The sequence below is a fragment of the Lampetra fluviatilis genome, chromosome 5 (genome assembly GCF_964198595.1).
Source record: "Lampetra fluviatilis chromosome 5, kcLamFluv1.1, whole genome shotgun sequence".
Classification (NCBI taxonomy): domain Eukaryota; kingdom Metazoa; phylum Chordata; class Hyperoartia; order Petromyzontiformes; family Petromyzontidae; genus Lampetra; species Lampetra fluviatilis.
Window position 1 is genome coordinate 3,026,178 of NC_136279.1, and position 26,320 is coordinate 3,052,497.

At 48.8% G+C, this 26,320-nt stretch overlaps 2 protein-coding genes across 5 annotated transcripts; both read right to left on the bottom strand.

Moving 5' to 3' along the window:
- Positions 1 to 2,327: 2,327 nt before the first annotated feature.
- On the bottom strand, positions 2,328 to 12,507 carry LOC144932413 (calumenin-B-like). Of its 3 annotated transcripts, none has more exons than XM_078856442.1 (7): positions 12,444 to 12,507; positions 10,499 to 10,763; positions 9,581 to 9,774; positions 8,659 to 8,822; positions 7,339 to 7,399; positions 6,516 to 6,715; positions 2,328 to 6,173 (listed from the first exon to the last, which is right to left on the bottom strand). In XM_078856442.1, exons 2-7 carry the CDS (start codon positions 10,747 to 10,749, stop codon positions 6,069 to 6,071), a joined length of 975 nt encoding a protein of 324 aa, XP_078712568.1. In that variant the 5' UTR covers positions 10,750 to 10,763; positions 12,444 to 12,507; the 3' UTR covers positions 2,328 to 6,068. The 3 variants fall into 3 exon arrangements, with proteins under 3 accessions (XP_078712568.1, XP_078712569.1, XP_078712567.1); XM_078856443.1 differs by lacking the exon at positions 12,444 to 12,507 and adding an exon at positions 12,183 to 12,387; XM_078856441.1 differs by lacking the exon at positions 12,444 to 12,507 and having other exon boundaries at positions 10,499 to 10,817.
- A 1,153-nt stretch (positions 12,508 to 13,660) lies between these two features.
- On the bottom strand, positions 13,661 to 25,659 carry TOMM70 (translocase of outer mitochondrial membrane 70). Of its 2 annotated transcripts, none has more exons than XM_078856445.1 (12): positions 25,300 to 25,659; positions 23,617 to 23,790; positions 23,043 to 23,169; positions 21,955 to 22,064; positions 20,140 to 20,261; positions 18,170 to 18,386; positions 17,347 to 17,481; positions 16,734 to 16,841; positions 16,041 to 16,157; positions 15,442 to 15,539; positions 15,030 to 15,152; positions 13,661 to 14,632 (listed from the first exon to the last, which is right to left on the bottom strand). In XM_078856445.1, the coding sequence occupies exons 1-12, from the start codon at positions 25,624 to 25,626 to the stop codon at positions 14,479 to 14,481; spliced, it is 1,812 nt and encodes a 603-aa protein (XP_078712571.1). In that variant the 5' UTR covers positions 25,627 to 25,659; the 3' UTR covers positions 13,661 to 14,478. The 2 variants fall into 2 exon arrangements, with proteins under 2 accessions (XP_078712571.1, XP_078712570.1); XM_078856444.1 differs by having other exon boundaries at positions 13,665 to 14,632; positions 23,617 to 23,793; positions 25,300 to 25,658.
- Between the last annotated feature and the right edge of the window lie 661 nt (positions 25,660 to 26,320).

Consider the following 26,320-nt stretch of genomic DNA (forward strand, 5'->3'; position numbering starts at 1 on the left):
TTTCAGAAGCCACTGGGGAGCTGTGCGCTTTTAAATCTCGTCTTGATTTGAAGCTTTCATGACTGCAGGAATCCATACTCTCTGCCTCTTTCGGTAAAGTCACGCAGGTAGAAAAAATAACAAAAGAAAACACGTTTCGGTCGTCCTGAAGACAGACGCTTGTGTTGCGACTGAAACGTCGTTTTTTTGTTACTTTTAAATCTAGATTGAAAACTAATTTCTTAAGAACTGGCTTTTGTGTTTAGGTTGATGTCCTTCCCCCACACCTCCGATTAGTACAGCTGGCTACGTGCTGTTAGCGAGCACCTATGAAGGCCAACACGGCTCACGAGGGGGTCGGTGGCCAGCACCACGCCCGCCCGCCTTTGTCTCCCCAGTTGTGATGTTTTACACACCACACCAGGCACTCATGTGACGCTGAGTCGACCTAGGGGAGGCCCAGGACCGATTCAGATAATCGTTACTGGTGTTGGCTGTGAGCGGGAATCGAACTCGGGTCGCCGGGTTCGTCGTCCAGCGCACTAACCACTACACCACCGCTCCCCACATATACACACAAACGTACACACGTACACATGCGGCGTTTCTTTGTTACTCTGCCCACTCACTTTCCCCTCGGTCTCCACTGCAGGCGTGGTGAACTCTCTGCTCAGTGGACTCTGGTGGCTACGTACAGCCCACACGCGTGCCAAGGAGCCTCTCGCAGCCGTCGAAGCAGGACAATAGCGAGCCCCCTGCTGGTGCCAGCACCGTTGCAGTCGAGGTCGAGAGGTCACCGCCGCCGCCACCGCCAGTGCCGTTGATGCCACCACACCTCGCCAACGCTTCCGTCCTTCTGTACGATCCATCAGCTGTTGTTGGGAGTCAACAGCTGACCCCCAAGGTACACCACAGTTTTACTCATCCAGACCTTCTACACTGCTGTTGGGATTTTGACATAAACATTGCACTACCAGTGGATTTCACCAGCGTCGTGGATACATTACCCATATATCTTGTGCCTGATGTACACGTCTAATTAGGTGAAGTTGTGTCATCATGAAATGGTAGCGGGCCACTTGCACACAATACCATCGTTTTGGGTACCATCCGTGGCACGTGCCGTCTGTATTGATCAAGTTGTAGGAATGTCTGCTCAATCTTGAGAATGATTAAGATATACCCTTGTGTGTCGTATTATTTAACTGTGCAATAACTCCATGAAGATTGTTAACTTTGCGAGATGAAAAAGAAACGCAGATTTTAAAACAATTCTTAGTAGGCTCTAGTAACACAGGAACTGTCACGCAGACGAGCAAGACGATTTCAGTTACAGATGTTTAAATGACGCAGGTGCCCATCCCAGCTGTCATCACGGAGTAGAGGTTAGGTTTTTTTTTATATGGAACTGACTTTTCAGCGATTTAAGCCAATTTTTGATTTTTTTTAAGTCATTTTATTTTTAAACCAGGGTTTTCAGATCTTTCATTTGCATAGTGTTACGAACCATTCAGAATTACAAAAATACACAAAAAACATTAAAACAGTTATTATATTTTATGAGCTGGACACAATACTGCATGTTCTATCAATCTTAGTTTCTTCATCTATTAACTGTTCAGTGTTTCATTTGACAAAAACGTACACTTAAATTGTCAAAAAAAAACCCTCTAAAGTAGGCATGATTCAAAAAAAACTTTCACATTACAGGCAACTGCTTACAGTTGTGTGGGCAACGGTGCCGACATCCAGACGGGAAGTCCCCACTCGTGTGCGCCGTTAGAATCACTCTGCACGCTCAAGGCAATTTTGAGAAGACGCTGCGATAAGCATGTTTTGTTGTTAGGTTATAAAGTAAACATTGTAAAAAAAAAAACTACATTTAATGTTTTACATTGTGAAAGAAAGTTAAAGGGCACGTAAAAAGTAACTTTGTTGTTTCCACAAAAAACCCATATTCAGAATTGAAGTCTGTAAAAGTCAATGTACAGAAGTTAAAAAACCATCTAGTTTAGGGGATTTTTAAACAGTTAAAGAGACACTAAACTGTTATGACATTGGCTAAATCAGAAACCTGATGGTGAAAGTGCTTGAAGCTGGAATATACCGAGAAACACAGAAATATAATTCGTGACAGGTGTAATTAATATGCGGGACAGGTGCTTTATATATATAACATTGTACGATAATACTGTTAAGGTTTTCGAATGAATCGTGGTATATCCATCTGCCATTTAACTTCACACATAGCTCTTGTTTCTCTTGGCATATATTACGTGGCAGATGCTGCTAAAGTAGAAAGCGCCGAGTAAGACGAAGATGCTAATCCAGCCCTCGTACGCATGCAGTATAAATCGAATATTTTTTATTCCACAAATGAATATTGTTTTGCCAATAAATCAACCATTTCTGTAGCGAGCACAATTATAAGCGAGGAACACACTTTCGATTTTTGGTGAAAAATATATAACGTCCACAGCTCGTGGTATAGAAACAATAAACACTTTGAACGCCGCAACAATAATTAAAACAACAAGTGAAACAAGTGAGACAAAACAATACTTCAATTGTGAATGAAAGTGACTGTGTGGGGTGGTCTACAGCGAGGGCAGCTGATGACGCGACTCTTACTGCTGCACGTGTCACAAACGGTGTGCCGTCAGTCTCAAACGAAACACTACATTTCTTCCGATTAATTCTAGAAGTCCAATTTAACGATTTCCATTCGGTTAATGCATTGTTCGCTTACGGTTCACGGTTACAAAGGTAACAATTGTAGTGTTTACCACCTGGTGATTGTGGCAGATGTTGTACGCGTGTTGAACTTCTTTCGCGCCGTACATAGCAAACCGTGCTAATCGGAGGTGCAGAAGCATGTCATCGTTTATAAGGTTATCAACATTGCAGCGTTGCACTGACACATGGTCAATAACTTGCATCTATACAATTGACGTTGTATTCTACTCCTATTGTAGTCATTGCATTGTTACTGTTTGGAGTGCATTGTTTGTTATTGCAGTGTTATTGTGCGTGCGTGTGCTTTATTTAAGTGTTATTTCAGTGTTAAGGTAGCATGATAATGTGAAGAGCTGTGAATTTTGTTGAAGTAACAGCAATGAGGTGGTTACAGCCTATCCATCTTCATTGGCAGTTGTCACCCATCCCACGGCGAGCAGCAAGCCCGTGGGCTGCACCCGACTCCAAGGCACGCAGCAGCAGCAGCACGGAGCGTGCGTGAACCATTTTGATTTCGGCATGAACACTCACTAAATTTAGACTTTCTTCCTTTTCGATTTAAATGATTCGATTCAACGGTTATTTGATATTTCCTCCAATCATTATTGGCATGTCACTTGTTCAAAAATGTATTTGTATTCATATTCATACGAGCGAAAGTTCACGAATAAAATGGATTATCTCTGAAGGGCGTCCAATTGGAGGTAATGAACACGTGCTACTATCGTGGGTTTCAATTGTGGGCACGATTAATTTTAGCTTTAATTTCGACGACATAAGCAATCTGGGTAGGCTATAATTGTAACCCACTTTAGCTCTTGTAGGTTTTAAGAGAGATTTAGACCATATGTTTCAGAGGCATTGTGAATTGATAATCTTCAGATCAGATGGAACCTCTTTCATGTAACTTTCTTTCACGTGAGAAACTGCATTCAACTGAAAAACACCATGCACTCCCGATACAGCATACAACAGCCGTGACCATCGCACAGCGTAGCGATGCGAGTCGCTCATATGAGTGGGCTCTTGATGGTGTGTAGAGGATCTAGATGTGAGAATGTCCTCCAGACAAGTTGTGGTGCTAGAGACCAAACAGCTTTCAATAGGTCCTGTGAACCAAAGGGTGTTCCTTAGAGCAAAGTCACTTCTCTTCTCCACTGCCCTATACTATAATTATTCTTGTCTCGTATAGATAAGCAATGATAATATTCATCTTCTTGGTTCTTTCGGTAAAGTCACGTAGAATGGAAATAATAATAAAATAATAAACTAAATTTTTTATGTTGTATTTTTTTTATTTTATTATTTCCATTCTACGCGACTTTACCGAAAGAACCAAGAAGATGAATCCCTGCAGTCACGAAAGCTTTAAATCAAAATTTAATGATATTGTTGTACTTCCAATTGGACAATACCTTGCTAAAAGGATGGAACCAATGTGAACATTTTACGTCTCTCGGCTTGTGAAATCAAAGGCTAGGTGGAATATGAAGCCATTTTTCAACCTCGGAATCAGTTCTTGGAGACCAAGATTTTGGCCACAATGGGGCATTTAGGTAGTTTACTTTGTGATAATATATTCGTGTTAATATCTGGCAGATCATCGCGTGCAGTGCAGTACATTCAAATAGTTTTAAGATTCCTTATGGAATTGTTGTAAACATCTGAGCTTAAAAATGATATTCAGTACGTTTTCATCCCAACTGTCAACTCTTAATTTAGTGTCATTTTGGATAACGTGAGCAGAGCTTTTGACAACATGATGCACTGTATATGGAATTATAAAGTGTCCTGTTGACCGCAGTTTAAAATACCACGTTGTCTTCTCAGAACAGAATTTTGGAAAACCGGGTCTCATATGTCCCCAAGGTCTCAATTCCTTCTGAAATACTTATACATCAATCGCCCTGTCTCTACCGCTTTCATAGAATCACCCCATTCCATGCCTTATACTAACCTTATTTATTCCACTAGGCGCAATGTATTTAAACAATGAACTGAAACTCAGAAATCTTTAATGGATATAAGCACAATAGATAAATAAATGTCCCTGTGCCACCAGCAAATCAAAATTCTGTACTTTAATGGCATTCACAGCCTCCACTGCTTGCACACACACTTAGACGGGACACTTACGCTCACCACACCACCCCAATTAGCCCTGGTTTCGGGCAAGCCTTTGAGTTACAACTGAAAGCATGAAAGTGACGTAACCAGATAGCTCAGAGGCCCGCGCCAGGAATCTGAGCTAGCTCCGCAAAGATGCTAGCGCCCTATCCTGACCAATCATTGTGTGTAAACAAGTATGCGTGTTAAATCATTTTGATCTGCTCAGTGACAAAAAAAAACTGCATCATAAAAAGTGCTCGTGGTCTGTTGGCTTGAAGCCGGAGTGCCCGACTCGCAATTGGAAGACGGAGAGTTAACAGTTTGCTCGCGTGTCGACTCGGCTTATGAAATGTGGTAAGCCCTGGAAGGCCCAAAGGACACTGAACACGCTCGCTGGTAACACGCGATGGCTTTAGAAGGCCTGGACTGGGTTGGCATCGAGTGATTCGGGGAGGTTTACATTGGCTTGGGGTGGTCTGTATAGTGGGAGCCAGTAATCTGTCAGCTAGATGATCTTCTTGGTTCTTTCGGTAAAGTCACGTAGAAGGGAAGTAATAAAATAATAAAAATAAAATTACTTCCTAAAATTATTTTATTACTTCCCTTCTACGTGACTTTACCGAAAGAACCAAGAAAATGAATCCCTGCAGTCACGAAAGCTTTAAACCAGCTAGATGATGTATGCCTTGCCACCATACATGTGCTCTGCCCTAGTGTGTGCTGCCTATTGACGTGCACATGGTTTACGGGCATCTACCTGTGTGCACGTGGATATAATGCACACGCGCGCAGTGGAGTATGCACACAGTTACTCATGCGCTGCGTGTGTTGGTGAGTGTAGGTGTTAGTCTGTGACGCGGCAATGGGTTCCCATGCCGCGATGTTTAGGATACAATGTTACGGTCCAAGCAACTCGGGGTTCAACTTCTAGTACAGGACACTGGCGAACTTTACTTGGGCTTCCCCTCGGGTCAACTTGGCCTGAACTGATTACCTGGTGCAGCAAGTGAACATCGATCGGCAAAGAAAAGACCAAAGTGGTCAAGGCTGCATATTGCTTGCTTCACTGCCCTGGCCTTAATGAGCATTCTCTAACAGCGCTTGTCCAAACAGTATCACCGAGGCCAAAAAGGGCACTGTGATTGATGCGAGTGCACGTGTCATGAGCACGTGTCATGAGCACATGTGTGCATGACGAATGTATGCATGCACGTGTACGTCGTGTGTGCGTGTGTGCGTGCGGCTCATAACTCATCGTGCCGCATGAGAGCCTCCCCAAAGTCTGTGGCCTGGCTGCCCACAAACAGGTCGTACTTAGCTATAATCTCCTCCCTCGTCAGATTCCCATCCTGTAAATAGACAAAACGCCCATCAGCAACACGAACAGCATAACATCAATCATCAACGCAATGGCATCGATGCTGCAAGCCCATCCCCCAACAGTTTTCACTTCAATGTGTATGTAAATAAAAAAAATAAACAGCCCCTGTCATTTTTTTTACATTGACACCTGCATTGACTCACGTTTCACTAGAATGCACACATGAGGCAAGTTTCTAGAAGAGCTTTTTGCATTTTAGATTTAACCTTCATTCAACTGCACGTCAAGTTAAGAACAATTACAGAACTACAGACAACTGCCAAGGTAGCATTTCCACCGGTCCCCCTCTCCGCACCGCCCTTCGTCCCACCTGGTCATCGTCGCACTCATGGATGAGGTGCTTGGACTCGGCCTCGGCCTGGTCGTAGTCGTCGGGCAGGATCCAGGCGGCCACCTCGTCATGCCCCATCAGCCCGTCGCCATCCGTATCGCGGAGTTCCGCAAACTGCTTCCGCTCCGATTCCACCCACTCAGAGTCGCCCTCCTCGCTCTCCTCGCTGTACATGTCTCCTGGACGCGCGCGCGCACGCAAACACGTTCTGCGTTAGGCGTGGGTAAGCCGAGGAGAGGTGGGTAAGGGAGGGACACAAGCGGGAGCACGTGATACTTGTGGGTAAACATACTGGACCCGAGACGGGCGCATGCAGCAGCACCTGCTGGGCCAGTGAAGGCCACGTGTAGCTACGTATACTACACCCGAGAGGGAGAGATGTGTACGTGCTGCATTAGGGAGGACGCATGCACGTGGGCGTTCTGGCGCTAGCAAGGGGCACGTGCTAGGTTAAGGAGGCGCTCATACTCCTGCATGTGTTGGGTTAGGAAGGGACAATCTCAGATGCATGTGCTGGCTTAGGGAGGAACGTGAATACAGATGCTGCGTTCGGGAACGACTTGTGCAGTTGCACGTGATCTGCATTCTGGTACACACAAGTGTATTCTCTACGACAGGGCAATGCGTCCGCACTGTGGGTCCATGTGCCATGGGTTTAGAAAACATGTGATCTGCAGGTGTGTACGTGCGTGTACAAGCACTGGCTGAGCGTAGACGTGCAAGTGGATGCGCCGGTTTATGAATGTGTGTGGGGTTGTCAAGGACACAGCGGTGTCCGTGCGTGTTGTCTTGCATCCCTCACCTATGTACTCATCCACGTTGATGAAGCCGTCGCCGTTTTTATCAATGTCTTCAATAGTTTCCTGAAATCAGAATCCAGGCTTCGTGTTAACGAGCTGTACGTTGCCAAGAGGACCTCGGAAATTATAAGCACCCCGTTTTATATGTCCCGGATAGCCTCAATGAATTGAATCTCAAGACTCTTATTCATCAGGGTCCTGGCATTGGGATGTTTGGCCAATTCCATATTAAGGAGTGGTTTTTTTTGTACATTGGGAGGCAATTAGAGCATCTTCAGAAAACCAATACACACGAGGAGACAAGACACAAAACAAAGGTTTACACAGATGGGCTCAAATGATCCGATTGCTGTACTGGCACTTCCTGGCCACCTTGAATCCAGCGGGTTTGCAACTTTCACGAACCTGCAAGAGTCATCGACCCTTGCATCAAAAGTGCTAGATCACGAATAGGGATTCGCCAACCAGTTCAGGCACAAGTTTCCAGGTGTATTCCTCCAGTATAAATAAATATTCTGATTCTGTCTGCCTGTGATTTTTAAGCTTCGCTGTATTGTGTGCGGATCTTTCTAAGCGTCCATGCACAGTGCGTTGATTGATGTCTGCAGGTGTGTCGGTGATGTCTGATGGTATTACTTTCAAGCTGGTGTTTGCGAGTTTGCGGAGAATGCTAGTGTTGATGTGTGGTAAGCGTCTCTATTGTGTGAGCCAGTCTATTTAGAGATGCGACCCAACAAACACATATATTGTTAAGTACTGCGGGGGTGTGTCTGACAAGTGTCTGCATCCAATATACTGTCAGCTGTATCACCAAGGCATTCTAGTGATATCGCTCTCATACTACCTCAAAGTAAAATTATAGATATTGCTTTACATCAACACAGCTGTAGGAAGAAGAAGACCAAAGCACACTATGGATGCATGTCTGATTATGGTTTTCAAGTCCATGAATGAAGCTTTGAACATCTGTCAAAAAGCCTGTAAAACAGCCTGGATATGTAATCCATCTACAATATATTTGTTTTTTGGGCTGCGTCTTCCTTTAAATATTTGTACATTTGTGCTCGTAAAGTGTCCATGCGGTGGGTGGGTGCTGGTGAGCGTCAATGTCAGCCGCCGTGTTCCATTGTGTCGGCATCCATGAATACTTTCAAATGGCGCAGTGTTTGCTGCAGCTTAGGCTAAATATAGGCAGCGTTGATGGCGAGCACCACTGTAGCGTGCGCTTGAGTGCACATGTTCAACGTCCGCTGGAGTTGTTGGGGGTGGTGGGAGCATCACGAGGGCGCTGGCGAGTGCGAGCGTCCGGTGCAGGTTCGCACCGTGACGACGAGGTTGCGCATGTGCGGGTGCTCCTCGGGGTGCAGGAAGGCCGCGTACTCGTTGCGTGATGCCCGCCCATCCCCGTCCACGTCCGCTGCCTGGAAGCGGCGCTCGTCCCGGAGAACCATCGCCCGGTACCCGTCCGGGTCCTCGGGGTCCTCCTCTACATCACCACCAACGAATTGCAAAATAATCGATTGTTACGAACAAGATTCGTTACAAGAATCATTTGCATAAGAATACATTTGAAATTACGCATGCCTATTTACTACAAATGCAATGTGCTTAACATTGACTGAACTGGGCTTTTATAGAACAATAATAATTGCCCCCTACTAGCAGACTGTTTGTAATCAGGCCAAGTTCTGGGTCACCTTGCGCCCACAGAAACAGCTGTCACCGACTGTGGGTGCCTTTTTAAGTGCTACGAGACGCCCCGACCTATAGGAGGGCGCAATTTCAAAAACTCATTATGATTATTACCATCATGCCACTAACAGATGGACCAAGTATGTTCGTGGCATATATGCAAACACAGTTTCACACGAACCGTTAGGTTAATGCGTGTGTATATAACAATAATAATGGAGAATTTGTAAAGCACAAAGTTTTCATTCATTCTCAGAGAGAGAGAACGATTCAGAGGCACAGGAAATCACAAATAGTAAAGCAGACAGAACACAGCCAATAATTGGTCAAGCTTTGTTGTCCAATGTCGGTGCGAACGAAGTTCAACATATATACACGTAACTTGCTGACCCGCCCCTATTGGCCATCTGTGAATAAGAGCTTCATAGCTCATCGGATTCCTCCAGGATAAATAAAGATTCTGATCAAGATGATGATTTATTCTGGGATGTTTCGCCAAACTCCATTAATGAGTGTTTATACATGCATGCGTGCGCGGGCGTGTGTGCGGACCGGCGAGGTAGCTGTAGGTGGCATTCTTGTACTCGGCCCAGTTGACGTAGCCGTCACCGTCCAGGTCGTGGCTGCTCCACTGCCGCTCCGCCTCCTCCAGCACCCAGCGCCGCTGCGAGTGGCGGATCCACTCGGTGAGCTCCGTCTCCGTCACCAGCCCGTCCCCGTTCTCGTCGATGCGCGTCACAATCATCCTGGGATACGGTCGGCACGGGTCATATGCCACACGCGCGGGTGATGCAATTCATAGGCAGTTAAGATGAATGTGCAGAACTGAAAACAATTCATGGGCTGCAACCTATCTTTCCCATCATCATCATCCTCTACTCTATTCCACTCCATGACAGCATCCGACACCTCCTGTTAAATCTACCAGTCCACCACCTCTCAATGGAAGGTTGCTTCTCTTGTCTGCAACTCCCTCTCCCTAGCAGTGTGCGCTGCCAACGCATTCTGCCTGTTCAATCCTTCCTCTTTTGCTTCGCCGATGAGTGAATGCCTCTCTCAATCACACAGATTGTGGAAAGATGAAGATGCCTAATGCAGCCGCAAACACCAAACTGTGGATCATGGTAACTTCACACTGCCCCAAATATCCATTTGAAGGTGGTGAATTGCAGATACACTGCCTCAAAGCAATTGAAAACGCTAAATCACTTACAAATAAATTTCCAATGATTGCACTTCACTGGCCACACAAAAGAAGCGAGTGAACTGTGTTCAGTTCTTACCACGGATGTCTTGATTGTGACCTGGCACGTAACTCAGATCTCCCGCCAGCGTCCTAGCTCGGTCCCCTTCCCTAGTACAACGAGTCTGGCAATGTGACCACATTCATTACCTGCATTCTACAGCCCAGCTGCACAGTACTCTAAGACCCACTGCCATAGCCACGTGCCGTTCCCCACGGGCGCTCACCCCAAACGCTCCTTGCTCTCCTCGGGGCTCAGCTGGTCGAAGGTTCTCGCCTCCTCGGCCCCCAGAAACGCCTCGTGGTCGAACTCGTGATCGTGATCGTCGTCGTGAACGTGCTCGCTCAGCGGCCGCTCGTGCACGCGCGACGACCGCCTCTCGTCCCCGGTCGCGGCCGCCAACACCGCTGTGATCAACGTCGCCATCGCCAGGGTCCGAACCATAGCTGCCGAACGCAGGCAGCCGGGGAGAGCCATCGCCGAAAGAGCTTCTGGTGCACGCAAGCACGCATACATATACACACACACGTTAGTAGAAGTGCGTGCTGAAAGTGTGCGTCAAAACCCTGGCTGGGAGTCGACTCAGCCACCATTCGTCATCCTCAGCCCTCGTCTTTTCACCGATGAAGCCCCCAACCCTCACAATCCATCTCCTGCACACGAATTGTTTGCATTGCTCCATCTCTGTGCTGGTCACCCTCCCAGGGCACGGTCACCCCTTCGACCGTCATTCCATCAGCAGTCTCGTCCACTGGCTCCGATTCGTATGTTCCTTGGTCCACTTTTCAGTGTTCGTTCCACTTGCCCGACTAGTGGCAATGTTTTCCCCCCACGTCACAGCTGGGAAAGTCGGTTCATCAGGCCCAATGGTATGCCGAACACTACCCGAACAGTGAACATCGTCTACATATTACACACCACCTACACTTTAGCTTAAGTCATGAAAACACTAATTTGAAACACACACGCGTTAGGTTACAACGTCATATTACGGCACAGAATATTTTGGATGATAAGACGCTCCGGAAAGTGAGACACACTCAAAAGTTGTGCCCGATGTTAATGAAGTGACAACTCTGGTCTCACACACACACGCCAGATTATAAGACACACTACCAACTTTAGCTTTAAAATATGGAGGGTAAGTGCCACTAATAAATTAATTATCTATTCTATTTAGGATGTAAATAGCGACCTTTCCAGGGCGAAGGGAAATTGATGCCCATTGCAATACGCTAGAGACAACTCGTCAGCAAATTCCATAGAGCTCCGCATGCAGCTTCTAGAGTCAGACTCTTGACCCCCGTTGACAGCTCTGGGGTCAGTGGTGGTAATTCCGCGTTCCTATGGCGGAGACGAGTGACCAACAGAACAAAGGAAAAGATCCCCCCTACAGTCTTAACAGACTGTTGGGGCAAGTGACTGTTAGTGAGCAGCGCCTATGAAGGCCGGCACGGCACACGAGTGGGGGTGAGTGTCCAGCACACGCCCGGCCGCCTTTGTCTCCCCATTGGCGATGTTTACTACACACCGCACCAGGTACTCATTTGAGACCGGGTCGACCTAGGGGAGTCCCAGTACAGGTTCAGATAAATCGTAACCGGTGTTGGTGGCCGTGAGCGGGAATCGAACTCGGGGGGTTCGCCGGGTTGTGAGCGCAGCGTGGCGCTAACCGCTGCGCCACCGCTCCCCCGCCACTGAACACCCACAAATAGACGTGTAACGATTCGATTCCGCCAACACCTACACGAATCGAATCGTGCCCGCCAGGCCGTGTCGAGGTTGGTTCATGAACGGCTTAGGGCGGCAACAACAGATGTTTACACATTCGTCCCACTACACCATAATCAACAACGTCCCTCGCACTCCCGTCACGCGATGCGACCAGCGCGCCGCGAGGTGAGAGTTACCGAAGCGAGAATCGATTCACGAAAATTTCGTTCGCCGCCGGATGGGAGGGGGGGAATCAATCGTCACGAGCGTATCGGGAGCGGAATTTAAAACAGGAGCGCCGTCTTCTCGAAACAGCGACGTGGCGCGACGTGGCGGCCGCTAGCCGTCTGTACGACGCGAACGAGTGGCTGAGCGAAGACTGGGGAGACGGGGGGGGGGCATCAAAGAGCCGCGCGTCGCCAGCCGCCCACAGCGGCCGCACGGAGCCGCAAACTCACCCAGCCGAGCCGCGAAGAGACCAGGCCGGGGATGGCGTGACGTCACCGCGGCACGAGCCGGGCGGGGAGGGGCGGGGAGGGACGTGGACCAATGAGGAGCGCTAAGTGAGGAAGAGGACACGCCCCCTGCCAAACTCCACCCCTCCTCCACCCCGCCGCGCTGTGTCGCTCCTATTGGTGGCTCGGTGCCACGTGTCGTCCGCGGGAGGGGGGGGGTATATAAAGGAGTTCACCGGGCGACCTCTGGCAGTAGCCGGGCTTCTGGTGCAATGATAGTGGGGCAGGTCATCGGTGGTCACGTGGAAGTTGGGATCGTCTAATGACACGGACAATTTAATTGGTTTCTCGGCTCATGGAGGACCTCGCCACGGTTACAGACCGGGCACGATCCTGTAGCATGATGTTACATTCTGTATTCATGGCAGAAGACAAGAAGTCTGGAGTAATGTTCTGGGAATTTATTGACACGCCGCATCCGTTGAGCATTAGCTTGTCCTCGTGTTACTGCGGTGATATATCGGGTGTAACATATTATAGATTGGCAGACCTTAAACTCTAGTGGTTAATGCCTTATGCTGTACATCCCCACTCAAAGCCAGCCGAGCAGCATACTGGAAATGAAAGTGGCAGCATGGCTGCATGCATAATAGGCTAATTCATGTGGGGAATCTATCGCTGCTTGCGTCTGCGGCGTTTTCCGTGACTTTATCGGCAAATAGTTCACGGACAAGTTTTATCCAGCAGCTCTACGAATCGTCGTCCATAATCTACTGCTGCTTGAAGGCCTCCCCAAGGAGTATTGTTGGTACATTTGCGTGTAGCTTCATATAAAAGTGCTACAGCCCTACAATTCTTTGCTCATGCTATCAATGGAAATGTCTCCACTAGGGAGTTCTAGACAGCCCCTCTGCAGAGTAATTGGCAGAGGTGGGACAAAGTCATTGTTGTGCAAGTCACAAGTAAGTCTCAAGTCTTTGCTCTCGAGTCCCGAGTCAAGTCGAGTCAAAGATGAGGCAAGTCCAAGTCGAGTCTGAAGTCATCAAAACCATGACTCGAGTCTGACTCGAGTCCAAGTCGCATGACTCGAGTCCACACCTCTGGTAATTGGCCTACACTTCCACAACGAAATAAAAAACCCACACTTTCTCGCAAACATGATCAGCCAATCAACTAAATGTAGTGTGTCCATTTACACCGCTGACTGAAGAGGCAAGGGGAATTAAGAAACATGGCTCATTGTTTGGCGTTCGGAAAAGGATTTTATGAGGGTGGTAATATCACAAATGGAAACAGACACTGCTAGGGTTACACACAAGAGATGCAGGATAAACATTATGGGACGTGACTAATGCGATATGTTAACAGTGCAACTAAATATTTTTTCACATTATAACATTCATTCTCATGCTTCCTACAATGGCATCTAGTGTTGTCGACCTGTCCATTGGTGTGATGTATGACAAGATGTCGTGTGTGTTATGATGCCTATGTGCAGTGGTGCAGCATGTGGTGGTTCGCGCAAGATAATGTTTGGTCGGATGAATAGCAGGTGTGCACGAGTTGCTTCTTTGATCAAGTGCTTTCTGGGCACGAGTTGGAGGATCACATACATTTGTGAAACACTAAATCTTCTGGGCAGGCTGGCTGTCATATGGCCATCAGATGGTAATATGGCAAAGTAGGCTTGTGAACTCATCTGTGTAGACTTTTGGATGTTAACCCCCCTTCCATGTGTGGGTTTTCTCCCACATGGACAGCACTCCTGAAAGAGGAATTGGCCTAAAATGCCAAAGTAGAGTCCTCTTGAAAAATGTTATAATTAATTACAACATAAAATGGGGCAGGAGAGACCTGGACATTGGGGCTCACTGATTATTCAGCTGCATAAATGTGGTTGAGAGCCATTAGCCGTGCACACAGTCAGATGTTGGGTAGCATATGTGTGGTGCGAGTGGTGGCGTGTGCGTGCGATCAGACTTGGTGACGAGAAGCGATGTTGTGTGTACGTGGCATGAGAGGTGAAGTGTTTGCATAATCAGACATTGGGCGTCACGAGCCCATATTTGGTTGCGACTGCGAGCTGGGCCTGTGCTGCGTGGCACAGGGACAGCAGGTGTGCCATCTCCATCTCAGACTTGGACAGCGTCACTGCCTCCTCGAACAGCTGCACTGCACGTGTCAGGTTACCCCTGCGCCCACAGAACAAAGCATCACCCACCATGCACTGTTTCCAAAACATCATGCCAATACACAAAACCATCAACAACACACCACACCATCATCACCACTACCAACCCATCATACCAACACACTGCAACATGACCAATGCTAACATAAAAAACAAGCATACCAATCACCGAAACGCGTAAAAAAATCACATTACATCGCCCCAACTCATCAAACGCACACCACACCACGATCATCAAAACATCACAACATAACATCACAATAAACAATGACCTACCAAAAACACCGCATACACTAAGTTAACATGTTACACAATCACACCGGCATAATTCAAGGGAGATGTCAAATTAACATCAGAGCGTGTCCATTGATGACACGGGGACTGGTGCATTCCCTCACCTCTGAACCTCAATCGTGCCGAGGGTCTCGTAGGCAAAATCGCACTTGGGGTCGATCTGAATGGCGCGGGAGATGAGACGCACGCCCGCATCCAGATCTTGCCTCCACTGCAACTGCAGGAGTCTGAAGCACAATCACAACCACATCCAGTCACCACCACTGCCACGCAATATAATACCACGTCTACCAGCTCAGCCATTCACAACTGAAAATGAAACTGTAAATTAAAGTGAAACTAAATACAACAGGATGTTGTGATGTATTTTAGCGTGCTTGGCGATGTGTGTATTGTGTGGTATGTGCCGATGCGATCGATATGTGTTGTAGAATGTATGACGCGACTACATTATCATGTGCGGTGCATCATGAGGTGTTTTGAGGTATGTGATGAGGTACGGTAAGGTGTGCGCACCCCTTGTGCACGTAAGTGGTGGCGTTGTTCGGTTCCAGCTGAATGCAGGAGTCGTACATCTCGTCAGCACGATCAAACATTTGCTGATCCGTGAGGGCCTGGAGATCACATAACGAATCATGTTATCACACAAGCAAACACCACCACAGGAAAACAAGTATCATCACAATACCACCACGCATTAGATCACGCATGAGATGTCATCACGTTTACACCGCGATAGCACACCATAGCAAGTCAACACTCATCACCACGAACCATTGCGTATAAGAGGTGGAAGCAACAACGAGTAACTTATTAACGGGTGGCTATTGAAAGCACACCTTTTGATTCCAATAGGCCCGCGAAGATGAAACCTTGAATACAATAGGCTATATATTGACGCGCGCCTTCACCAATCGACCCGAGGCGAGGCCCAACACAGGTGCATATTCTACTTGCCACTCACGTCATCTGCCGCCAGGGATCCAATCCAGGTCACCGTGTTCGCATCGCAGTGCGGTAATCATACTGCCACCACAACTTTGGCGCACACACTTTTCACACACACGCACTTTGCATGCTCGTGGAAGCACTGCCCCATGCGGACACACACACACCTGTGCGTAGAGCGCGTACGCCTCGGCACAGCGGGGGCAGTCGCGGATGAGTTTGTCGAATGCCTTCATGGATGCTTGGATCTCCGAGGGACTGGAGTGGGACAGTGCTGCCCGGTACTGCGCCAGCACAGCGCACGGACAGTGGCATGAGAGCAATGTAGCAAAGACAAAGATCCCCCCTATAGCCTTAACAGACTTGCACTTAACAGAAGTGCTGTTTGCGAGCACCTATGAAGGGGCTGAGTGGCCAGCATCACACCCGGCCACCTTTGTCCCCCGAGTTGTGATGTTTACACACAGCACCAGGTACTAATTTGAGGCCGAATTGACCTCGGGGAGGCCTAGGACCGATTCAAATATTCGTCACCGATGTTGACCATGAGCGGAAATCAAACTCGGGTTGCCAGTGTGGTACAATGGTGTTCAGAGGGGAGATTGTGAATGTGCAAGTTGAGCATCTGGAGCTGTTAAGTGAGCTGTAGTGATGAAGAGCATGTTGAATGTGGAGCTGGTGGGTGTTTGGTGAGTGAGATACAGTGGTGATCAATGTGTTGACCGAATGTGATGGTGATGAATGAGGTGAGTGCGGACCTGGTGAGTGTGGTTGTGGTGGACAGTGGCGGTGGTAGCGAGCATAGTGTAATCGTGGTGAGTGTGGTGAGTGGCGAGCGTGGTAATGAGTGAGGTGCGCACCTGAGCGAAGCAACGCTGGGCGCGTGCGAGGGGAAAGTCCTGCTTGAGCCGTACGCACTCCTCAAAGTCAGACATCGCCTCGTCCACGCGGTCCAGCAGGATGTGCAGCTACAACAAACACACCCCGTCGCATCACCCCACACCACGTCACTCTCAAGTCACACCTCCCCACACCACACCTATGTCACGGTGACTCACACCAAGTCACGATCATTTAAAAGCATTCTTTTCATATTCATCACGAAACTTCAAGCTCTTGCCAGGCAGCCTGAGACACACACACAAACTAGGTGTGTAACAACAAGATAAGAGCTGTTTATGTTCTGGTTGAATCTTCCTTTATCTTTACAATTCTTACCATATTCTCGAGATATAAGATGCTTTTTTCTCGTGTATTTTAAAGCAACATTTGGTGGGTGGATGTTATAATCCAGTAGGTGTGTGTGTGTGGGTACCAGACCATATGTGTAAAACTATATTGACATGGGCACAAGTTTGTGTTGCATCTTACTTTCTGGACGGTCTTATAATCCGAACAATACAGTAATTTGTGAGATAGGCCACCACGACTGCCACTACAGACGTGATAGTAGTGGTGCCGTGGGGCTGTCACCTGTCCGCGGTGGTGGTGCACGTCGGCGTTGTTGGGGTCGAGCTCCAGGGCACGGGCAAAGTCCTGCACGGAGCGCGCCACATCCTGCGACTGCATGTGCATGCTACCGCGCTTGATGAGGGCGTTCACGCGCACCTGCGAACAACGTACGTCAGATTCATAACACGCACCACGCTCACGGACGTGAAAGCAAGGGGACTCACAGAAACAGTGGCAACGAGTCTCCGAGGTGTAAAGAGAACAGAGAACAAAATATCCAAACATACGAGCGGGTCAACACACAGCATACAACACAGCGTTGTGTAGTGCTCTAAGCTACATGAAAAAGGCCACAAACTGAAAAGGCCAGTGGTTGGAATGTAAACGTGCCGTGAAAATGGCCCATTACCCAAAACTTCACCTGTTATATTTTTTTAAATATTAATTGCACGGTGTTATTGTTGGAATAAAGAGCTTACAGGCAGAGTACACTAGCCTACCAAACTATCTCTACTCCTAACTATAACTACCCAACCAGCCATGAGCACTAGCCTGGCCACTGACCAACCTTAGTAGCCAACTAGTTACTATTAGTATGAGCTCTTTCAATAATCATAACTCTCCTCTGACCCGAGATCTGGAGCTCAGTCAGGTCCCATTAAAAAATGTGTTCACTTTTCAGGTTTGGTGTTCACAGCGCCTAAACAAGCACAGTGAGTGATACAGTAACAGAGGTGCAATATGCTTGAATAAACAAACACACAAAGCCACATCGAGTGAGCAACCATGGATGCACTAACACAAGGAACTGACATTGACACACAACAACGGGAGGCACCACCACCTTAACTGGCACGGCCTCGCTGTCGATGAGCTGGTCGAGGTCGACCTGTGCGGCCACCGCGCTGCCCGACAGCAGCTGGAAGGTGGCGCGCAGCAGCTGCGCCCTGGGCCCCCAAGGGCCCTCGCCAGAGCCGTCGCCCAGCTCCTCGTCGCAGAGCGCGATGACGCACGTGTAATCGCCGGCACGCACGCGCTCGCAGGCCCGCTCGTACGCGGAGCTGCACTCAAGCACACGCGCAGGAGCAAAGATAAAGATCCCCCGTATAGCCTTAACAGACTAAAAAACTTAACTAAATGATTTTTATTTTACCAGGTAAGGCCCACTGAGCTATATAGCTCAGAGGCGACCTGGCCACAAATGCGATACATTTCCACATGGCTCATCACGTGGAAATGTATAGCAGCAGCCAAATACTCCAAAATCATGTTTCTAAATGTGGAGGGAAAAATGGAGGACTCAGAGAGAAAGCCACACGACCACGGAGAGAACATGCAAACCCCAAATATACAGGCCTCAGGGTTGGGATCGAATCCACGCCTCCTGTATATGAGGCGAGGTAGTAAACATCAAGCCACCATGGCGTCCTGTTGAGGCAAGTGCTGTGAGCGCATGTACACGCACACGCGTACTGCACACATGAAACCACCCAAACGCACGCAAGAACACACTAGAGCAGCCTCCAATCATCACCAGGTGATTGTGTCACTCTAACCCTTGGGTATTGAAGCAACAATGAGACGTGACCCAGGCTTAATGATGGATCATAGAAAACACCCTGTAATATTGGTTTTGTATAGCAAACTAGATGGTAACCATACCAACACTCCATTGTACTCATTTGGATTTTGCTGATTTGTCAATGCCCAATGTCCTTTTGAGGTTTAAAGCGCTTGCTTCGTTGAACTTAGTCATTGAATAGCAAGTGTCCTCAGGTGTCCAGCAGTATTGTTCACAAATGTGCTATACAGAGGCTAACCCTGACAGGTGCCAGCCTGCTGAGAATACGCCCATCTGCAGATCTTCTCATGCCACTGAGATGCACCTGTTGTATGACCAAAGCCACTGGTTTTTCCGCCTCTATGCAGATGGAGAGGATGCATAAGTGTGTAGCATCTTGTCAGCACAGCAACCAAGACAGGAATTGATCATTCTTGTCAGTTATGGATGAATCCATAGACCCCTGAACCTTCAAAGCCACCCCATCAATTGATTCCACACTAATAACATTAACTTCACAAACTTTAAGCGTAAGATCGCATTACATGTACAAAAGCTCTCAGCCTTATCCAGACCACCAGCTCGAAAGAACCGAACACGTAGTTGTTTTGTTGTTTAGGCCAATTACTCGAATAGTTGAGAAAATCTGGCTCTCCAAATGGGTAGCAGTGAACCAAAGACACAACTGTTGACTGGTTTTGTCCCGATTAGGCCTCATCAGTACAGTCATCAATGTTTGAGTTGGTGGTTTAATTAACAAAAAAGACACACATTCAGTTATTTTGAACAGGGTGGTCTGGATAAGGCTCAGCGCTTTTATACATGCAATTCACACACACGCACGTGTGTTGTGTGCATGTTGTTAAGTCAGTTGAAGGCAGTCGCCCTTTAACGGAGGGCAGAGGAGCGACGTTTACATCAATGAGCGGAGCGCCGGGCGGCTAAACTACCTACAGCAAGTTGGCATAGTTGGGGGCACAGCTGGTACATCTGCCAATCATCTGTCAGTCAGTCTACCCATGACACCGGGGTCTGTCCCGTGACCTCCTGTCAGCAAGCCTTCGACACTTCACATGGTCTCAAAGTGCACCTGGCCTGACACAAGCGCCGTGGTGATGTCACTGCCGCTTAGTATCGAATGGCGGGTGTTGTTGTTAAATATATTTGTTTTTAGCCTGCAATAAAGTTTCCGTTGCGATGGGATTTTCTCATCATACTGGCTGCAGGGCACACCGGACATCACACCAGCCAACCTGGGAGCGCCATCTTGGATGGGGTTTGTGCCATCGGTCTCGGAGATGAGGGTGGGGTCCTCGTTGAAGGAATTGAAGTAGGATTGCACGAACTGGGCTGAAGGAAACACTGGCTCACGGTCCTGCACAGTGAAAAATAATAATAATTGCATAATACCGTCAAGTGTCACCATACCCTCATCATAACATCACGTGTCATAAAACCATTATGGTTCGAATACACACATCACAACACACAACATTATATAGGACACTGCATTACACGCCATAAGCAACACTTTATACGCACTGTGTAATACATTTCAAACCATGCACAATTACCCACACTGATGTATTACACACGAGCAGAGCCCTCACAATACCAAGTGGAACCCTGTGTAGACAAAGGGCCCTAAAGACAGGGAGGTAGAGAGACACACAAAGACACAGAGACAGACACGTGAAGCAAGATGAACACGGAAACACACAAAAGAGGAATAGACACGCACACAAAAAACAGGGAGAGATATACAAAAGCAGACAAGGCTAAATACTCGAAAATAACTTTGCGTTCTTTAAATGTGAACGTGCACCATGCATACATAAAAATAGCACTGCACAAGAGGCACATCATGTCATGACACACATTATGTTCCATTATACAAAATAGTGGAGTTGTCTAGTGTGAGATAGTGTCATAATTCTGGGTGCTGTGGTACCCCACAATGTTTAATGATGTCGAAGATTCCTCACACAAGGTGGTGTGCCCTACAGGGAACACCACAAAATGGTACTGTGTATTTGTGGGTGATGCGCTAGTGCTGTGTGTTGGTGGGTAGTACGCTAGTGCTGTGTGTTGGTGGGTAGTGCGCTGATGCTGTGTGTTGGTGGGTAGTGCGCTAGTATAGTGTGTTGGTGGGTAGTGCGCTAGTGCTGTGTGTTGGTGGGTAGTGCGCTAGTGCTGTGTGTTGGTGGGTAGTGCGCTGATGCTGTGTGTTGGGGGTAATGCGCTGGTGACGTGTGTTGGTGGGTAGTGCGCTAGTGCTGTGTGTTGGTGGGTAGTGCGCTAGTGCAGTGTGTTGGTGGGTAGTGCGCTAGTGCAGTGTGTAGGTGGGTAGTGCGCTAGTGCAGTGTGTTGGTGGGTAGTGCGCTAGTGCTGTGTGTTGGTGGGTAGTGCGCTAGTGCAGTGTGTTGGTGGGTAGTGCGCTAGTGCAGTGTGTAGGTGGGTAGTGCGCTAGTGCTGTGTGTTGGTGGGTAGTGCACTAGTGACGTGTGTATGTGGGTAGTGCGCTGGTGACGTGTGTTGGTGGGTAGTGCGCTAGTGCTATGTGTTGGTGGGTAGTGCGCTAGTGCTGTGTGTTGGTGGGTAGTGCGCTAGTACTGTGTGTAGGTGAGTAGTGCGCTAGTATAGTGTGTTGGTGGGTAGTGCGCTGGTGCTGTGTGTTGGGGGTAGTGCGCTGGTGCAGTGTGTAGGTGGGTAGTGCGCTAGTGACGTGTGTTGGTGGGTAGTGCGCTAGTGATGTGTGTAAATGGGTAGTGCGCTGGTGACGTGTGTAGGTGGGTAGTGCGCTGGTGACGTGTGTAGGTGGGTAGTGCGCTAGTGCTGTGTGTAGGTGGGTAGTGCGCTAGTGCTGTGTGTAGGTGGGTAGTGCGCTGGTGCTGTGTGTTGGGGGTAGTGCGCTAGTGCAGTGTGTTGGTGGGTAGTGCGCTGGTGCAGTGTGTTGGGGGTAGTGCGCTAGTACAGTGTGTAGGTGGGTAGTGCGCTAGTGACGTGTGTTGGTGGGTAGTGCGCTGGTGCAGTGTGTTGGTGGGTAGTGCGCTGGTGCCGGGTTGTACCTTGTATCGCTCACGTGCCCGTTCGCGGCCCAGCTCCTTAAGAACGCGATCAGCAATGAGCATGGACTGCTGATTCTGAAATCCCTCCAGGATGCACACTGCTGTGATATCTGCCAAACCAAACCACATTAAACTACACCAATCCGTACCACAAACCAGTCATGTTTCACACCACAACATAGGAAAATCACAACTCTACGATTTTACAGAAAAAGGTATGTGAACGATGTAATTCTTCACCCCCGGTGATTCGAAGAACGGTCACAATCTAGGGGTAACGATTTAATTAAATAATCGATTCTTCGCAATTTTTTTTATTTCTTTTCACATTTATTTAGTCCCATTTGTCCAGTTCTGACTATTTCATCAGCCTAATTGTACCATAAAAGTATACTTTGCTGAAACGAGAAATCAGTTATTCTCACGCAATTTTAAGCATGTATTAAGGGCGCGTGTAGTGTAAGCCTGTGGTGCATATGGTGTGTATCTTGCATGCATTTGCCTTTGTAAAACAGTGAGGAGCTTAAGTTATCAGCCAGTTATCCCAGTCAGTTAACCATTACATCTGTCACGTGACCTTCTGTCAGCGAACATTCCAACGCTTCATGTGGCCTCAAAGTGACCATGCCATTCTCTTAGTGGTGAATGCCAACTGTTGGGATGTCTATGCGTGTACTGTGTGTTGTGTATCTATGTATGTATGTTGAACTTCTTTCACACCATACGTAGCCAACCATGCTAATCGGGGGTACAGGAGAAGAACAAACCAAGTACAAAAAGCAGTTCTAAAGAAATGAGTTTTCTATCTAGATTTAAAAGTGCATAGCTCCAGTGGTTTCCGAATATCGGAAGGAAGCGCGTTCCAGACGGCCGCAGAAGCGCATCTGAAAGCACGCGATGCAGTGACCTTCGATGGCTAGCCAAAAACCACTGTGAGGATGACCGGAGTTTGCGTGATGGTTTATGATCCTTGACGGGATTACCATGGTATTGTGGTTCATTTGTGGCAAGTTTGTGTGTAATGAGTGCAACATTGTTGTGTGTGTTGTGTATACATCTCACATGGTGTGTGTGTGTGTATGGTGTACCCTCCAGGCAGAGGGCGTGCCTGCCGGCCTGCTCGTGCACGCGTGCTCGCCGGTGCAGGGCCTTCACGTAACGTGGGTGCAGCTCCAGCGCACGGTCACAGTCAGACAGCACGGCGTCCCAGTCTCCCTGAGAAACAATCAGAATCTTTATTTAGACTGGAGGAATGTGATGAGCTATAAAGCACTTTTTCACAAATGTCCAGTTGGGATGGGTCAGAAAGTTACAACAACAAACAATACCAAAAACACGATAGGAGTGCAATGTATAGGAAATAAGCAAACCACAAATTTAAAAAAAATTTATTTTACCAAGTGACCTGCCCACAAATGATAGCTCAACAAAGTATCTCATCATGTGGAAATTTATAGCAGCCAAATCTAAATAATCAAAACAACATTCCTCAGTAACACTCCCTCACGAACAGAAACGTCAAATTAAGAAACTGAATTGGTGGTGGTGCACTAACATGAAAGGATTTTGTCAATACTAATCCATTTTAATGTAAATAAATATTTGGCTCATTCTTCAGACATGAGAGTAGTACAAGTGGAAGTGTCGGTGACGTAGCCCCACCATCTGTTGCAGGGCGGCCGCGCGGTTCTGGTGAAAGGTTGCGAGCTCCTCTTTGGTGGCACCTACACCCAGGGTGATGGCCTGGCTGTAGCATTGAACAGCGTCCGCAAAGCGCCCAGCCTTGAACAGTCGGTTCCCACGATTCTTGGCGGCATGTGCCTTTTCCAGCGGGGTCTGCTGCAAAGATAAATATCCTCTGTGTAACCTACGTAGGCTGTTTGGGACATGCGTTGTTATCGAGTGTGGCCAACACCAGGCCCAGGCAGTCATTGTCTCACCAGTGATTATGTGTACGCACCTTACCAGGTACTCATATGGTCGTGTTCATATATTTCCCATTGACGCTAGCCTCGGTCGGAAATTGGATTCGTTGGTTGCTCAACACGGGTCCTTGTCACCCCACTTCAAATTCACTCCCATTCCCCTGAAGTCGCTGTGTGGCAATGCCACACAGGCCAACAGCTGAAGAAGCGACATTTTCCCCCAGAACTCGCTTGGTGCATGTGCACCCATAAATGTTACTGTAGGAACAATGACCGAGCCGGCTAGAAGGGTTTGCGCAGAATCAGTTCACTCTCTCCTGTGGTGGTGGCCAAGTGGCACACAGCACAATTTGTGAAGGTGTCCCTATCAACAGAGGTGGTGCGTCTCGGCAGAACCTCACCTGGTTAAAAAAAAAGCATACTACAAACACATCGCATAGCAGACATCGGTGGGGAGGCATTTGGTGTTGCAGTAGCAACATGCGTTCAATCCACCTTCTCCATGGGATTAAGTGAATTCGCTCGCTTTGTGGAGCCAGAAACCCTGATCTCTGCTGCCCAGCGTCACGCGGCTCCATCCAACATCCCACGTTTGAGTGCGGCCAATGCGAGAGATTGAATAGTGGCGGCGTGAGGGCCAGCTGTGGTAAGAGGAAATGGCTGTGGGGTTGTGCTCAAGGCGAATAAGAGTGGCGTAGGGGTAAGCGTTTGAGTTGACCTTGTGGTTGAATTAAAATAAATTACCGCTGTGGCAGCGATGCACAAGCACGATATAAAACTCAACCACGATATAAAACTCAACCAACGTCTTCATTAGCACTGCTTTATAATATCAAGTATCAAACAGGACTAACGCCGAACGCGATACTCTGTATTCTCATTCCGAAGGTCGGAGTACCGAGACGATGTTAATCTTCTAGCTAACGCGCTTACCCTCCCGCCTAATGCATACATCTCGCGCCTAATGAATTTATCTTGAGCGCAGTGAATCTCGAGGCTAATTCCGGACAATCGCTCAAACACCCGCGTGACACGCCGTCTGTGTTTGACCTTACAGGCCATTCCTGAGTCCCAAGGCTCGTCTCACTGTCTGTCACCCTGCATCGCATCTCACGCCTGTCACACTCCACCAGGTCTCACGCCTGTCACACTGCAGCGCGTCTCACGCCTGACACTCCACCGGCTCTCACGCCTGTCACCCTGCAGCCCGTCGTCTCACGCCTGACACCCTGCAGCCCGTCTCACGCCTGTCATCCTGCACCCGTCTCACGCCTGACACTCTAAACCCGTCTCACGCCTGACACCCTGCAGCCCATCCTCTCACGCCTGTCACCCTGCACCAAGTCTCACGCCTGTCACTCTGCAGCCCGTCCTCTCACGCCTCGCCTCGCCATCCCGACACCACCGTCTCCCTCCTCACCTCATCGCCGCCCTTGCCCGCCTCGCCCTCGCTCTCCTTGGCCTCGCTGCCCCCCTTGCCGCTGGGCAGCGAGGGCGGCCCGGGCGGACTGGCGCTGCCCTCGGGCTCGCGCCTCTTGCCGAGCGCGCGTCGCCGCCACACGAAGTACGCGGCCGCCCCGACCACGAGCAGCGGCGCGCCGACCGCCAGCGCGGCGCGCCAGTTCCAGGCGTGCCCGGGGCCCGAGGCGGACAGCGGCACGGGGTTCGGGGGGTGAGGCGCGGGCACCAGGGACACCGCGGGGCCCGCGGGGACCGCCACAGCCAGCACGGGCATGGAGGCCGCCATGCTGAGAGCGAGGGGGGGGAGGGGCCGGGGCCGCGGTGCGTGATGGGAGCGCGGGGGGGGGAGGGGCGGAGAGGGAGAGGGGCGGGGAGGGAGGGGGGCGTTGTCATGGCGACCACGTTTCTGGGAGGGGGCGTTGTCATGGCGACCACGTTTCTGGGAGGGGGCGTTGTCACGGCGACCACGTTTCTGGGAGGGCTCGACAAGGGGCCTTGTTTTTGTTGTTGGGTTTCATGGCGTCAATAATTATTCAAGGTGGATGGCCCTCCTTATTCTTTATTGCAAAGCTTATTTACTCACGCAAAAAAAGCCTCGGCGAGTCTCGTGACGGTCTTTTATGAGGGTCCTGCCAAGTTCTCGCAGTAGGGGGCGATGATGTTTTGTATATTCCCATTGAGGTGACATTTCATATTTGGCAAATTTGACCCATGAGACCGGCATATAATGGGCTTAATGGCCTCTTGTGAACGACATGTTTCATTTGAACGGTGAACCTCGAACAAGCGGCGAACAATGGAGACGTGTAATGGAATGGCAGCCATGGGAGGAACAATTGGCAAGATATCCTCCGTGAAGATTAAGTTATGAGATTAGCTCATGTGTGGGGAGCGAGATGGCCTGTGGCTTCGTTGGACCGTGGGGAGTGGTAACGAAGTGGTGATCGCTTCATCCAGCAACGGATAGAACATGGCTGACG

Excerpts from the sequence above, each read along its gene's own strand:
- LOC144932413 (XM_078856441.1), bottom strand. The coding sequence starts at position 10,788 with ATGTATGCGTGCTTGCGTGCACCAGAAGCTCTTTCGGCGATGGCTCTC. Across the intron at positions 8,823-9,580 it reads CACCTACAGCTACCTCGCCG|AGGAGGACCCCGAGGACCCG; the intron begins GTCCGCACACAC and ends GTGGTGATGTAG. Across the intron at positions 6,716-7,338 it reads CAACGTGGATGAGTACATAG|GAGACATGTACAGCGAGGAG; the intron begins GTGAGGGATGCA and ends GCGCGCGTCCAG.
- TOMM70 (XM_078856444.1), bottom strand. The coding sequence starts at position 25,626 with ATGGCGGCCTCCATGCCCGTGCTGGCTGTGGCGGTCCCCGCGGGCCCC. Across the intron at positions 17,482-18,169 it reads GCGAGGCCGTGCCAGTTAAG|GTGCGCGTGAACGCCCTCAT; the intron begins GTGGTGGTGCCT and ends CGTTGTTCGCAG. Across the intron at positions 15,153-15,441 it reads ACCACTTACGTGCACAAGGG|ACTCCTGCAGTTGCAGTGGA; the intron begins GTGCGCACACCT and ends ATTGTGCTTCAG.